This window comes from Amblyomma americanum, chromosome 1 (genome assembly GCF_052857255.1).
Source record: "Amblyomma americanum isolate KBUSLIRL-KWMA chromosome 1, ASM5285725v1, whole genome shotgun sequence".
Classification (NCBI taxonomy): domain Eukaryota; kingdom Metazoa; phylum Arthropoda; class Arachnida; order Ixodida; family Ixodidae; genus Amblyomma; species Amblyomma americanum.
In genome coordinates this window covers 2,502,184-2,515,983 of record NC_135497.1, presented here as the reverse complement: position 1 = coordinate 2,515,983, position 13,800 = coordinate 2,502,184, and the positions used below count along the sequence as shown (strand labels likewise).

The 13,800-nt window shown below is 49.2% G+C and overlaps 1 protein-coding gene across 5 annotated transcripts in view; it reads right to left on the bottom strand.

Annotated features, from left to right (window-relative positions):
- The window catches only part of LOC144108821 (solute carrier family 15 member 1-like), a 230,266-nt gene that overhangs the window by 185,253 nt on the left and 31,213 nt on the right, over positions 1 to 13,800 (bottom strand). For 4 of the 5 annotated variants that reach the window (XM_077642012.1, XM_077642029.1, XM_077642005.1 and 1 more), the window contains exons 3-4: positions 10,228 to 10,369; positions 10,083 to 10,166 (exon numbers count right to left, since the gene is read on the bottom strand). In XM_077642012.1, coding sequence (XP_077498138.1) covers positions 10,083 to 10,166; positions 10,228 to 10,369 — 226 coding nt within the window. Of the gene's footprint in view, positions 1 to 10,082; positions 10,167 to 10,227; positions 10,370 to 13,800 lie in introns of those variants that run through there. The other variant, XM_077642037.1, reaches the window with a different exon arrangement.

The following is a 13,800-nucleotide window of genomic DNA, read 5'->3' as shown; positions in this document are numbered from 1 at the left end:
GTCTGCCTGAGTGGCTTCCAGGCTGCATGTGGACTCCAGTTTGCAATGCGAACATGGAGTAAGCTGCGGCATTAGAAAATTGTGTAGCCGCCGCGGTGGCTCAGTGGTTATAGCACTCGGCTGCTGACCCAAAAGACGCGGGTTTCATTAACTGGAGATTAATAGAACCAGAAGAAAAAAACACAGGCCGCCCGGTGAGATCCGAACCAATATTTATTTATCGTCTTATTGCGAGGTGCAATAAAAATCCTCAGGGCTTTTTTGAGTGCGTTGCGTCGACAGTAGTGCGTCTACAGCGGAGCGCTGCACGTGCCAGCCCAGCGTTGCGCGTGTGCACGTGCGAATGGTATTTGCGAGGCGACGACGACGAAGAGCGTGGTGAGCACGAGGAGCGGAGAGCCGACGTGTCAGAAAACCGAGGTGGGAAGGGAGGCAGCGTAGCGGAGGTGGTGTCATTCAAGCGTGGAGGCGGCAGCCGTCGGACGTTTGGTCCGTGCTGCCGTGACCTCCCTTGGATCACCGACGCAAGCCTCCTGCGTCCCTTTTCAAGCGTGGAGGTGGCAGCCAATGGATTGAGGGTCCGTGCTGCCGAGAGGCTCCCTTGGATAGCCTGCATTAAGCCTACGGCGTTTCGGGACGCCGTCGACGGGTCTTATAGCTATGCTTCTCCTGCTGCTGCCAAGTTTCCACCGGCGTCTTGCTGTGTTCCTCTCCGCTCCTACTACCACTTGGCTCCCTTCCGCCGCTTCCTTCGACTCAACGCCAGCGACGCGTCGCAGTTCATCCACACGCGTCTGCCCTGTCTGCAAAGCATTCCCGCTTCACCTGGGACGCTAAAGTTCTCGTGAACTCTTTCCTTTAACCTGTGGTGTTGCGCACGTGTTGAGTGTTTTTTTTGTTTGTGTTTTCTTTTCGTATTGGCACATTTCCTTTAAATTATAAACACGGCTTCGTTTTGTTGTGTTTGATCTGTTTGCTGCCTTGTTCGAACCTGCACTCGCTAGCGTTCCCCTGCGGCAGTCGGGGACGGATTACAAATTCGCGACACTTATTCTGTATTGAAATCTGTACCCACTCCTCCTATAGGTCTCAAGTATGAGACAACAGTATCCGTAAATAATAATAAAAGTTGGTTCTTTGTCTTGTACAAATATTCATCTTCTTTATGTGTGCGAGCTAGTACATCGGACTACTTCTTCGATCCACACGACGCACAGGTCGACCGGTCTAATGAAATGAATCTGCCCCAAAGCTTCCTATAGAAGGAGGGCGGGTAACCTTTGAGGGGATCCGTGCCTTAACGTCCCCCATTGCGGAAGTTTGTGACACAGGGATGCTGTCGATAATAAGCATGTCTGCACCTGAACGCGCGTTCTCTTGCACTGCCCCGGCCTGGCCGTTTCAAAAAAGGATGCAAGAAGGCTGGCGTCCCCTCAAGAGCAACGTTTTACGGTCATAAGCACAACCCGACTCAACAACACAGCTGCTGGTGCTGTGCATGCGTGGGACTCGCTGATGCATATGTATAGAACATGTAGAGAGCACATTTTTTTCCGTTTGAGACCAGATGGCGCCACAGACGCGCTCAGAACTCTGGGCCTTACTGGATTCGTAAGCCAACGGCGTGAACGGAGCGGCGCAGAAGTAGGAATATCGTAGAAGGCTGTCCAATGTGTTCTTTCTGCGAAGATGTGGAAAGGCAGAGGAAATACGTGCTCTGTTGTGGGTTGCCGTTTTGTTGTTATTTTCGAGATTCGCTGATAAATATTATCAATTAATTAAACACTATATGCAAGTTAAGTGGCTCCATGTTACCTGCGTGTAGTTGATTCGTTTTACGCGACTAGACAGATGAATTTAGGGAGAGCTTAAGAACCGGAGCGAGCCTCTGAAAGGTTGGTCAGAGGGAAGGCCTGAACTGCGAACAGTTTGAACAAGGGGCTTTGAACGGTGTGACTAAGTTAGTTGTGGATGACATCACGTCCAAATGTTTTACAGTAATAAACTACACTGCGTGTGTCCATGGATGACATTACGTGCTATGGTGCGTGCGCGAATAGCGCAATTGCTTCAACGGGGAAACTATTATAACAGAAGAATTCAGAGCCGCAGGCCCCTGGGTCCCCGCACGACCCAGATAGGGCTTAAGTGTTTGCTACCTGGTTCAGTCCGTCATGCTTGGATGCCTTTGGTACCTTTGTCACATCGTAAAAACCGTCCCTTCGTGATATAACACATGTGCTGACAAGAGATTTTTCTGTTTTGGCTCGTGTTGTTGATGGACAACCATGGGAGAGGGGTGGTTTTGCCTTTCAAAATTTGTCCTCCGCTTCCTCATTGCTGGCTTTGAAGGGCATTTTACACAAGCAGTGTAAACCCAGCGGCGCTCTCGTCCCATGTCAGTGTTAAAAAATAGAACGTGGATTAGCTCAGCTAATTCATAATATAAAGCGAAAGCTGTCGGAGTTCATTGTGTCCATTGCCGTTGGCGTTGACAACGTTCTAGACACCGATGATGTTTGGGAAATGAACAGCGCATAACTGGCTACCTCGCTAAGCGGACGCTTCATTCGCGCTTTGAGGTACGTGGCGTCGTGGTACTGAGAGAGAAAAAAATTGGTTTTTCCGGAAAGAAATGGCCCGATAACTGTCTCACATATCTCGGTGGACACTCGAACCGCGCCTCAAAGGAATGGAGAAAGCAGGGAGTGAAAGAACAAAGGAAGAAAGAGGTGCCTGAGTAGAGGCTCAGGAATAAGTTCGACCACCTGGGGATCGTTAACGTGCACTGACATCGCACAGCACACGGGCACCTTTAGCGTTTCCCCTCCATCGAAACGTGGCTGCCGCGGTCGGGTTCGAACCCGGGCTGCATGCATTAGCGCTGCCAAGGTTGTGGCAGTCACGCGGCACTCCAGCAATAGGGCACAGCGTTCATTGCGGGGCCAACCTCTCGCGATCAACCATTAAGTGCCACCTGCTGGTGTGGCAGAGTGGGCGCGTTATTCAATGTGCGGAACGCAAAATTTAAAATTGGTTTTTAAAGCGAAAGCTTTACTGGCCGCGGACTTGCGATTTCGCCGTGGCGGTGCTCCGAGGAGGCACATGACGTCACAAAGCACGCCTCGCCTCGGATATTTCTCTCTCTCTAGCTCCCTAGTCACTACTGCGCATGCGCCACTAGTAGCACCGAGCCACAGGTGTACCGCCGCTGCGCAGCGCAGCGCCTTTCCTCAAAATCCAACTTTCAAATTACAGTTTTCTCTTTCTTCTTTCCCACCCTCCTTTATCTCTTCCTTTACTGCGCGGTTCGGGTGTCCACCGAGTTATGTGAGACGGTTACTGTGCCATTTCTTTTCCCCAAAAACCAAACAAGGCAAGTGTGCCGACGGCATTCACAGAGTTCATTGGCTTTGACAACTTTGCAAAGGCCATTCATTTTCACGAAAACAAAGGCGCACAACCGGCTCCGTGGGTCAGTGGAAACCTCAATCTCGCTTTCATGTACGTGGCGGTGGTGCCCAACTGCAAAAGCCTGCTTTGATTGTGTTCCGCACACTGGATAGGCAGCGCGCCCTCCCTGCCACCCTGGGAGGTGGCATGCAGTTAATGGTTGGTCGCGAGAGATTCATCACCAAATGAACGCTGCTGCCTAGCTATTCCCGCAATGCCGCATGTCAACCACAACGCTGTCAGCGCTAATACAATCAGGCCACATCTCTCACCACCGCCACATGTATCAAAGCACGAATTAGGCGTCCGCATATTCAGGGAGCCAGTTATGCGCCCTTCTTTTCCTCAAAGCCATCGCCGTCTAGAACGTTAACGCCAATGAGCACAGTTAACGCAGACATCTTTCGCTTTGAATATCCAGGATTAGCTGAGCTAATCCACACTAATTTTTTGAGGATAGGATCGCATATATCGGTGGACACCCGAACCGCACCGTAAGGGAAGGAAAATGAAATGAAAATTGGTTTTAAGGAAAGGAAATGACGCCTGGGTTACATATCTCGATGGACACCGGAACTGCGCTGTAAGGGAATGATGATGAAATAACTTTAATTGCACCCTTAAAGGAATCAGAGGGCAGTGAAGTCTTGAGTCCTGACCGCCGTTATCTTCCTCCCCTTTCAGGAGGCTGTCAGCGGTGTCCAAGGCCAGACGGATGACTTTTGAAGCGAAAAGCTTCACTAGGCTCGTCAACAGCGGGCTTCGCGTGAGCCACACTTCAGATTTGCCACAGGTGCGCATGCGCGAAACCGAGTGACGTCACGCGGAGTGCAGGTGGTCGCTGCAGCAGCCGTCGTAGCCACCGCGCAAGAGACGCAACAATGACAAACGAAGCGAGGAAGAGACAACGCGCTCAAGAGACGCCAGAAGAACGCGCTGCACGACTCGAGAAGCGTCGTAACGAAGATGTGGCTAGAAGTTGTGCCACGTCCCGAAGTGACTCTTTAACTGCGGTAGAGACCGGTTTGAGTTCTCGAGAGCGTCGGAATCAGACGCTGTGTAGACGACGTGCCGAGGAAACGAAGCTTTCGAGACTAGGGTTAACCAGAGCTAAACCACAGCCAATTTTCTTAACGCGACTGCGTTATGGAGCTCGTGTAGCAGAAAAGCCGGTGTCGTCGGCAGAGAGCCGTGAGAGAAAAATTCTTCTCCTCGCACTCCTCCTCCTCCTCCTCCTCCTCGCAGTGTACGCCACTGCCCCAACAGATAGTGGGCAACGGCAGCGCCTCCCGCTCGTCTTGTTCGGGCGCAGTGGGGCCGTGCGGGCACGCAGGAATCACGCGGTGAGCGGCGAACAACGCGGCGAACAACGCAGCGCACATCCAAAGCGCGTTCACCACGAAGCTTGCGGCTTGCTGCCAGTTCGTTCGGCGCGGAAGCTATGCTGGCGTTCGTGGAATCGGATTTGTCGAGAACGATGTGGCGACGAACTACGACTGCAACTTGAGTCCCGCGCGTTTCGGCAAGGCGCCTGGCAGCGCTCCTACGTGGTTTGCCGCGCCGCGCGTCCGTTTCACCGTACGTAGCAGAGCGATTTGTCTAACGGGCAAAGCGTCGCGCCGAACGGGCGATGGGGCACCGTGGACTGCGTGGCAGTGCTGCAACAGGCTGTCGCATTCCACTCTTAAAGGCGAAGATTAAGCATCCCCCAATTTTTGTTTGTCTGTGTAGAAGAGAGCGGGTTCTTTTATTAATGCAAGACCATTAAATGGCTCACTTTCAAGGTCATAGCCGCAAAAAAGTGTCCGCCAGAAACGGCACAGGGTGACGTTACGAGCCGAAGAGTCATGCGACGAAGATGATGATGTGACAGAATTAATGATAATTAATATAATTAGATAACGCTAAGACTAATAGTATCATTAGTGATGAAAGCCTAGTCACGTGACAATGCTGTAATATGAAATCACACCTACTCACGTGACAACGATGTACTTTCTCGTCATACCAGGCCCCCATCCACCCCCTTCCACCCCCATTTCAAGATCCATATGAATTCCACATTACTACACATTCGCGCATGACGCATTGCAGAGTGTCCACAACCCGGTCCACATTAATGACATTAGGATTGTCCAGCAGGTAAAGGCGCCAGTTCTCGTGTATGACATACTGCAAAGATCATGCGCCGACACATGCCTTTGACTCTCGACATGATGGCGATGATGATGATGATGCTAACAGTGTATCCTTATGAGCCCGGGAAGTCTGATATACCGCTACCAAATTAAAAGTTGCCAGAATATTGATCAATTATTGTACGTTACCCAGCAACCGAAGACAATTATTGTGCGGGAAAATAGGGATGCCTGCAGCTAATAAATAGGGATGATGTTGTTGCTGTTCCTGTGAGGGCAAGACTCTCCCCGCTTCCGCCACTTCCCTCCAGGTGGCGATGGTAATGGTTTCGAAATCCTAGGAATTCTCTGATGACTCGGTGATCCCGCGGCATTTTGAAAGAAACGGCTAGATTACGTCTCCGAACACTGTGCCAACTATTAAAATCACACGGGTCAAAACAACTGGCGCAGGGTGGGCAGCGTGAACCGCTCTTTCTGTCAAGAGCACTAAGGCTCTCCGATCAAATTTCCCCGCAGCGAAATCTTTTTTTGCCCCCCCCCCCCCCACCCCCCCCCCCCCCCCCCCCCCCCCCCCCCCCCCCCCCCCGGACCAACACCCGCCTAACCCCCCCCCCCCCCCGGGAAAACCGCCTAACTCATACGCCTCAACAGAATTCTGAGGCAAGGTGCTTTAGGTCAATCACTTGTTTTCCTTAAAAACTGAGCTAATCAATGGTACGCCAGCATCCCCGACGTTTTTTACCCGCGAGCACCGCGTGAGCATTCTGCGAACCCTTTTTAAGTGAACGATGGGTCTCTGCAAAATAGTTAAAGGAAAGATAACGTGTAGTGCCTGGCCGTCTGCGAGGCAAGCCGCCAACCTAACTGATCCCATACGAGAAAAGAAAAAAAAGAGAATGATTAGAAACATGCAAACAAAAATCGCACACTAAAACAGAAGCAAACAACAGTGTGCCCCATGAAACGTCATATTAGAAGGTTTAAAAGAGCGACTCAGCAGCACAGCGCGCGCATGCATAATCATTTCTATTCACACACATTCATTAGAAAAAAGGAAAAGGATTCAGATACCAGATGACCATACATTCATTTAGTTTTGCGCTTTTTCGCCGCTGTCACACTGCTATGCTGGCGCGTTCCTCTCGTGTTGTGGTGTTTCGGCATAATAAGCGAATTTCCGAGAAGGAACGAGGAACCGGAGACCGAAGGATGAAAAGTGAAATTATGTTTGCATCTGCTTCCATTACGGAACGGGAATATACAGAATTAGTGTTAGATTCGAAAGGGGAAGTCACCGATCAAAAGCTTCGACGGTGTTATAGAGGTTTTTCTGGCTTCGTGCTTTCTTAATCAAATCAGCAGATGTCGTCGTTAGGAACAGCATGAATCATACTCTCTCGCCTGTGCTAAGTCAGCTTGTGATAATAATAATAATAATAATAATAATAATAATAATAATAATAATAATAATAATAATAATAATAATAATAATAATAATAATAATAATAATAATAATAATAATAATAATAATAATAATAATAATAATAATAATATTAATAATAATAATAATAATAATATTAATAGTTTATTTCCAGGGAATTGTACATTATAGTAGCCAGCCCGCTTAAGCATTGGTGCTTGTGAGCGTGGCTGGGCAGTACAGCATGACTGCATCAGGACAAAGCCTTGCACAAAAACAAGAAAAAAAGAAAACATAATTGAAAGCACATAAATGTTCAAAAGAAATAAACAAACACATTTATGTCGCAAAGTAGCAAGGCTCAGAACAAGGTATTAGTACTCGCATAGTATATGAACAAGATTGTATTTTCCTCAACACACATAAAAAAAACGACCGGGCATTTTTGCAACTGAATTATCTTTTGAGCACTACATATAAAGAAAGAGCATTGGTCCAAACGAATTGTCTAATAAGGGCAGCATACTAAAAGGACATGGTGTCATTCATTTTACTGCACAAATGACCGTATAAACACCTTAACTTTTATAACAGAGGTGAAGGTGTTGTCGCTTTCAAATTTGTTGAAACATGACGGCACATAAAATGCGGGTGTTCTCTTTCCATAATTAGTGTACACACGTGGAATACTAAATTTCTCTATGTGTACAGCAGGATCCCCTTTATTCGTCTGCAAGGCAAGAGCCATGACGTCAGCGCCGCCAACGAGCATGAACACGAAGCAGTCTTGCTTGGGGCCATCCGCGCTGCGACGAATTTATTGCGTGCTTGTTGGACTGCACTTATTTGTTTGCGTCATCAAACAAAGCTACCGCGGATCAACGTGAGTTACATGCTTTGCGCGCTCCCGGGAGTTTGAGCCGACCGGCAGTCAGCTACGGGGGCTACGCCAGCGGGGCAAGGGGGAAGGAGAGTGGCGTTCTCTGACAGCAGCACTCCTACCAGGAAGACCAGAGGGGTGCGTCCTCCTGTAGGCTCGTGCTGAACGGACATTACGGCGCAGCACCGAAAGATAAGATCGGACTGCGGCATCCGGTTGTCTATACCGGGGAAACCGAACACCAAACGTCATTGCATGAACACTGCGGTGATACGCTGCAACTCCGCTTCGGAAGCGGCACTCGTCGGACTAAGATGTGACAACTGCGAAAAGCCTCAACCTCAAAATTTCGACCTCACTGAATGACGACCTCACTCAACCTCAAACGCACGCGTGACGTTCAGGTCTGATTTGCTCACCTAACTCACAAAATTTCGAGCCGTCGCGGAGCTCACCTCAACTTCACCTCACGACATGAGGTTGAGGTCATTTTGAGGTTGAGGTCGACCTCATGAGGTCGAAACCTCATGAGGTTGCCCCCCTCTGGTTGCTGGCGGTTGCGTCTGCGTGTGTAGCGAAACCGCATTGCTCGTAAGTTAAGGTGCGTGGTGATTAGAAATAGAAGCGCCCGAGGCCGAATCAGGAACGGAATAGAAGGACGACTGCATAACGTTACTGTATATTATGCGGTGCACAGCCGCATGAGCGGACAACGCTTATTATTGTCAGTCTGTGTATTGCGTGCCGGCTTGTTGCTACTGTTGAACTTCGCCCCGGGAAGCGCGGTTTTCACGGACCGTATTCGGTATAAAGCATTCGCGTTACGGCTGCTGTTCTGGCTGGTTGTCCCTTCCTCGCAGTCCATGCGAGACAGTCACTAACAGTGACCTCGCAGGCAAGCGTTCACTTTGACGCTCATAACTTACCACCAACGAGACCTCGGGCATTTTCATGTCCGCATATCTAGCGTGGAGCATATACCACAATTTTGTGTGAGGCTGCCGTAATTGTGAACTTAGTGTAGGATAAACGCGTTGCAGTGTAGGATAAACGCGTTGCATTACAATTATACAGGGGAATCCTTCGGGACAGTTGCACGCCAGCTAGTGAAGACTGCTCGATGCATGGCGTTGCTGCCATAATAGTTCACATTTGTGTACATATCTATTTTCGTCGCCTTTCTGTACTTAATAAATCAGTAGATAATATGTTTAGTTTGCCGAAGCATCGTTAGCAGGTTGTAAACAAATTCGTATGATGTGCATGTGAACGTTTCAGCGCGGTGTCTGAAAGCATGTCCGCAATGCGACAACGACCTGGGCTGTCGCCGAAGCATTAAGCCTTGCTGTTTAAGACAGTATTAAAAATCATTCATCAGCCTTCAGTGAAAGCAAGGACAAGCATTCAGGCGATCGATGGTTCGAAGAAGCGAAGAGCCGAGCGACTCTCCGCGACATGACGCCTGATTACGTTTCCACGCCTCCGGTGATCAAATTAGGGTTCTCACGTGTCCTTCGAAGCTTTGGCTAAACCTTAGTGTCGTCTGCCAACTCCTTTACAACCGTATCATCCGAAACACTGGCTATCGTAACCGAACCACCAAACGCAGCAGCCGTCGCGACGAGGCAGGCGCCGAGCAGTCAGGGGGCGTGTATTGGTGGCGTGATCACGTCACCAAAAATGGCAGCCCCCACTATAGGGCGCTGTAAACCGTCGGCACCAAAGCCTGTTGACGAATGCTTCGTTCGGCCACTTTCCTTTGTGTTGGCGCTTCGCCAGAGATGGCTACTCAAATAATGAAGCGCACACAAGGCCTACAAAAGCCCCTTGGTAAAGAGAGGATAGGTAGCTCAAACCTAGCAAAACGCGGGCAGTAGACTTGCCGACGCTATTGCTGAGAACAGCTTGCATCCCCAAAGGAGCGCCAGGAAGACTTAAACGATTCAACGGTTCCATCACACATTCGCATTATACGGTAGATTAAGTTGCAGCAGCAGTTTCTTTGCACCCTTCCGAAATAAGCACTCTCGTGACCTCGGAAAGCAGTGGCTGCATTGCAGAGATCACTTTCATGCAGGGCCTCGCACAAGCGATGCGACAGCGCGTGAATGCGTCGTGGATTCACTTGCGTGACGCCCGATAAAAGCTCCCAAATGGCCCGCCGGAGTGCGACAGAGAAAGATCTTACGTGTGTGTGACGAGAGCGGGCACCGCTGACACGGCCAGGGTGATGTTTCCCACGGCGTACACGATGGATATGTAGAAGATGGTTCTGAAAGGATGACGACAGTGCGCTGCACGCAGCGGCCTCGGCCAGCTTCGCCGGCGCTCACCTGAACTTGCCCAGGTACGAGTCGGCAATCATCGCGCCCAGGACGGGCGAGAAGTAGCACGCCATGACGAAGCCGTGGTAGACGGACTTGGCCGTGTGCTCTTCAAACATGAGCACATTGATTAGGAATAATGTCAGGATAGCTGCGAAGGAAAAAAAAAAAGGCTCCGTCTCATTTTCCTTCTCCAAAACGCTCACAGAATTTACTGCAGAGAAAAATTGGGTTCAAAAGTTTTCCCGCTGCCACATTGAAACTCGTAGCGCACAGGCACCGGATACGCAATCGCCGCCTAGGCAGTGGCGCTGCAGTCGCTTTAGGATGGACGTGTCGTCTGCTACTCCGAGCTTTGGGGAGCGTCAGCAGGCGGCGGCTCGCGTTCGTACAGAAACGTTTTTAAGGAATACAAACGTAGTTTTCTCCCTTTTCTCTTTTGAATGAATGAACCAAGGCGATTTAGTAGCATTTATGACCATAACTTTAGCCCAGCGCGTTAAAAGCGTGTTGGAAAACGGCTGCTCGTCTCTTCGCGACTTCCTAGCTGAGAAAACTTTTACGAAGCCGGTATACAGACTGTTCCGAAAGGAAACGGGCGCCGTAGAATAATTCTTTCACCTGAACTGGTGAATTGTTCGAACTCAAATTTGGCACGAAAATCGCATTTGGGCGGCAGAATTGTTTTATGCTTCATTTTTTTTAGTATTTCCCTGAATCGATAAAAAAAGGTAGGATATTCGCATCGCCTGCGGTGACAACGAAACAAAACAAGCCGTTATCTCAGCGACTTCACTCGTGACGCCATCTCGTTTGTCGGCACTACAGGTTCTGCAAAGAAGGGGGTGGGGGTGTTGAGCGGCAGGTTTGAAGACGCTTTTTAAACTGCTTTATCAATGATCACAAGAAAAACTTAGTTTGGCCAGAACCCCACTACACTGCGAGTCTTTCGTGAAGGAACGTCTTCAAACCTCCAACAAAACACCAAACTCCTTTGCCGAATCTCCAGGGTCGACAAACGAGATGGCGCCACCGGTGTAATCGCTGAGATAACGGCTTGTTTTGTTTCGTCGTCGCCGCAGACGATGCGAATGTCCGACTGTTTTTGATAGATTCAGGCGAGCACCCCAAAAAATGTAGTCCAAAACAATTCTGCCGACCAAATGTCGCTTCTGTGAGAAATTCGAGCTCGAGCAAGTCACCAGTTTAGCTGAGAAAACCATTCAACGGCGCGCGTTTGATTGCGCAACACGCTGTATTGAGGGGATGCTGTGTTCTGTCGTGGAAGCTTAAAAACGCGTTGTTCAGGCTTCTTCACCCGTATCTGCATGCATGCCGAGAAAATTTTGTTTCTTTAGCCTCGTCCTGTTTTGGCGGCTTCAAAACGTCAGATTTCGTATATAACGAGGTCATTTTACGAACTAAATGGCAGTTTGCATCTAGGCCGAGGCTGCGAAATTCATTAGGTGTTTCAATTATTTATGAGAATGTCAGTCAATCATCTTTTATTCCGTAACGCAACTGTCAAAAGAAGTCACAAGAAAGTCTCCTAATATGGCGCCTTTCCACCGCAATCGGTGCTGCAAGGTGAGCATTAAGGAGCCCGCACTTCGCAAAGTTTAGTGCTGTTACTGCGACTTGAACGGCAGTTTTAGAGGTGTTCCAAGCGACGTGTTGCGTTTTACATCGCCAGTAAGACAAGGAAGGTAAACATTAGCGATCAGCTGCAGAGATGCGGCCTACACCGAAGCGGATCTGCAAAACTGCTTTTCACAGCCGCATATTACCCACGTGAAGAATTTTTTATCGACCCAAACTATGAGGGGAAGCGGCAAGTCGGTGTTTCTTCGATTTCACCAAGTGGAACCACGGAAAGAACGACTTTCAGTTTTGGCCGAGATCTACACCCTAAAGCTCTACCCCGAGCGTATTGCCCACTCGTACCCCAGGCGCAGACTCCACGCGAACTTAGGAATGCGTAGCGGAAATCCAACCAGTGAACCTCAATAGCGACGCGCGGCTAGAAGCAGCCGCACCGGGCGCACACGATGCGATAGGCGAGCCAGCGTAGACCGGCTATGCAGCAAACTGTCCACGTGACCAAGCGCAGTCAATGGGCGTAGCGGCGGCGAAGAGGAAACCAAGAAAACAAACGCAGTGCTGTCAGCACCTTAGACATAGTGCTCGCGTCTCTTTGAGATTAAAGCGAGGACAGATTGAAGCCGCATTCCCGGAACAAGTTTTCCAACTGTCTTTATCTAAAAATGCTGATGGTACTGACACGCGTGTTTCGTTTTCTCGCCTTGTCTAGTCAGAGAAAGCGGCCTTTCCATTGAAAGCGGCGTCTTTTCTTTTTCTCATTCTGTGATCTATCAGTACAGGACAACTTGAGTTTGTTTAGGGCACGTTTGGATCCAAAGCATAGTGTAAGATATTTAGGTGATAACACAGTGCCCCACACCATTGCTAGATGAAGTCCCATAGTTCTTCTAGGCGAAACTAGATAACTCCTCACTACGCGGCCATTTTGGCGCGTTATTTGAACCTGTTAGACGGGTAAGAGCCGGCGCGTCGATGACAGAGTAGCAATTCTCCTGGCGTTCTTCCGTCTGTTTACTCAAGCGTTGGCCCGTTCCCTCGCCGCATCTCCCTACGTACGTTACTGCGCGCCCAGTTAGTGCCCGGCGTTCGAAAAAGTTAGAGATCACTGCGGTTACCCGCACTGGAGTAATGCACTGACGCCTCCTCGGCACTCGTCGCCTCTCTTCGCTTCACTCGTCACATTTACTCTCATTACACCTCATTCACCTCAATCACACACTTTGGTTCTTCAAGTCTGGCGCCATTAATGCTTTCCCGTCCCCCCCACTATATCTCCGTCCAGCCTATTCGACCATGCAACGACTTTTCCTTTTAATTAAGTAACTAATTATTCTGTGTCAACCTTTTTGTTCCATTAATTATCACTCATCAAACACATTTTAACCAATTTAAGCCTTATTTCAACTCCTTTGTCTCATTTCCCAATATTTTGACGTCCACGGTTCTTTTCCCATCCACTGAATGTATCGACGTCCGCGCTATTTCAACAATTTTTAGATATTTTTGGCTCTAATTAATTAACTAATCATCCCATCGACATGATGTTTTGCGCATCATCCTCACAGCATGCTCTATTGATTACAACCATTCCTTTGATCCTACCTCTTCTGAGAACGCCACAACTGCTGAGGACAGGTTTTGATGACACGACCTCGCCAATATAACCAAGCAATACTTCCGCATTAAAGAAAAAATGCCGTGGTTGGGCTGAACGGTGGCCGGCAGACTAAACATCAAGAAATAAGGACCTCGTGATCGCATCCGGTTTCTACAGAAACCAGAAAGTTGACGTACGTTTTTTTTTTTTTTTCTGCTGGCAAAATTTTATCGCTCGGCCGATAGAAGACGCTGCGATCGCAGACCCGGCTTGGAGGTGCGGGAGTGGTACTGTTTATGGACGCTTGCGTCCAATTTCTTTCCCGTCTTCCGTATATAATTTTACTCTGTGATCCGCAGGGAGGATGACTACGGTGGTAAAAC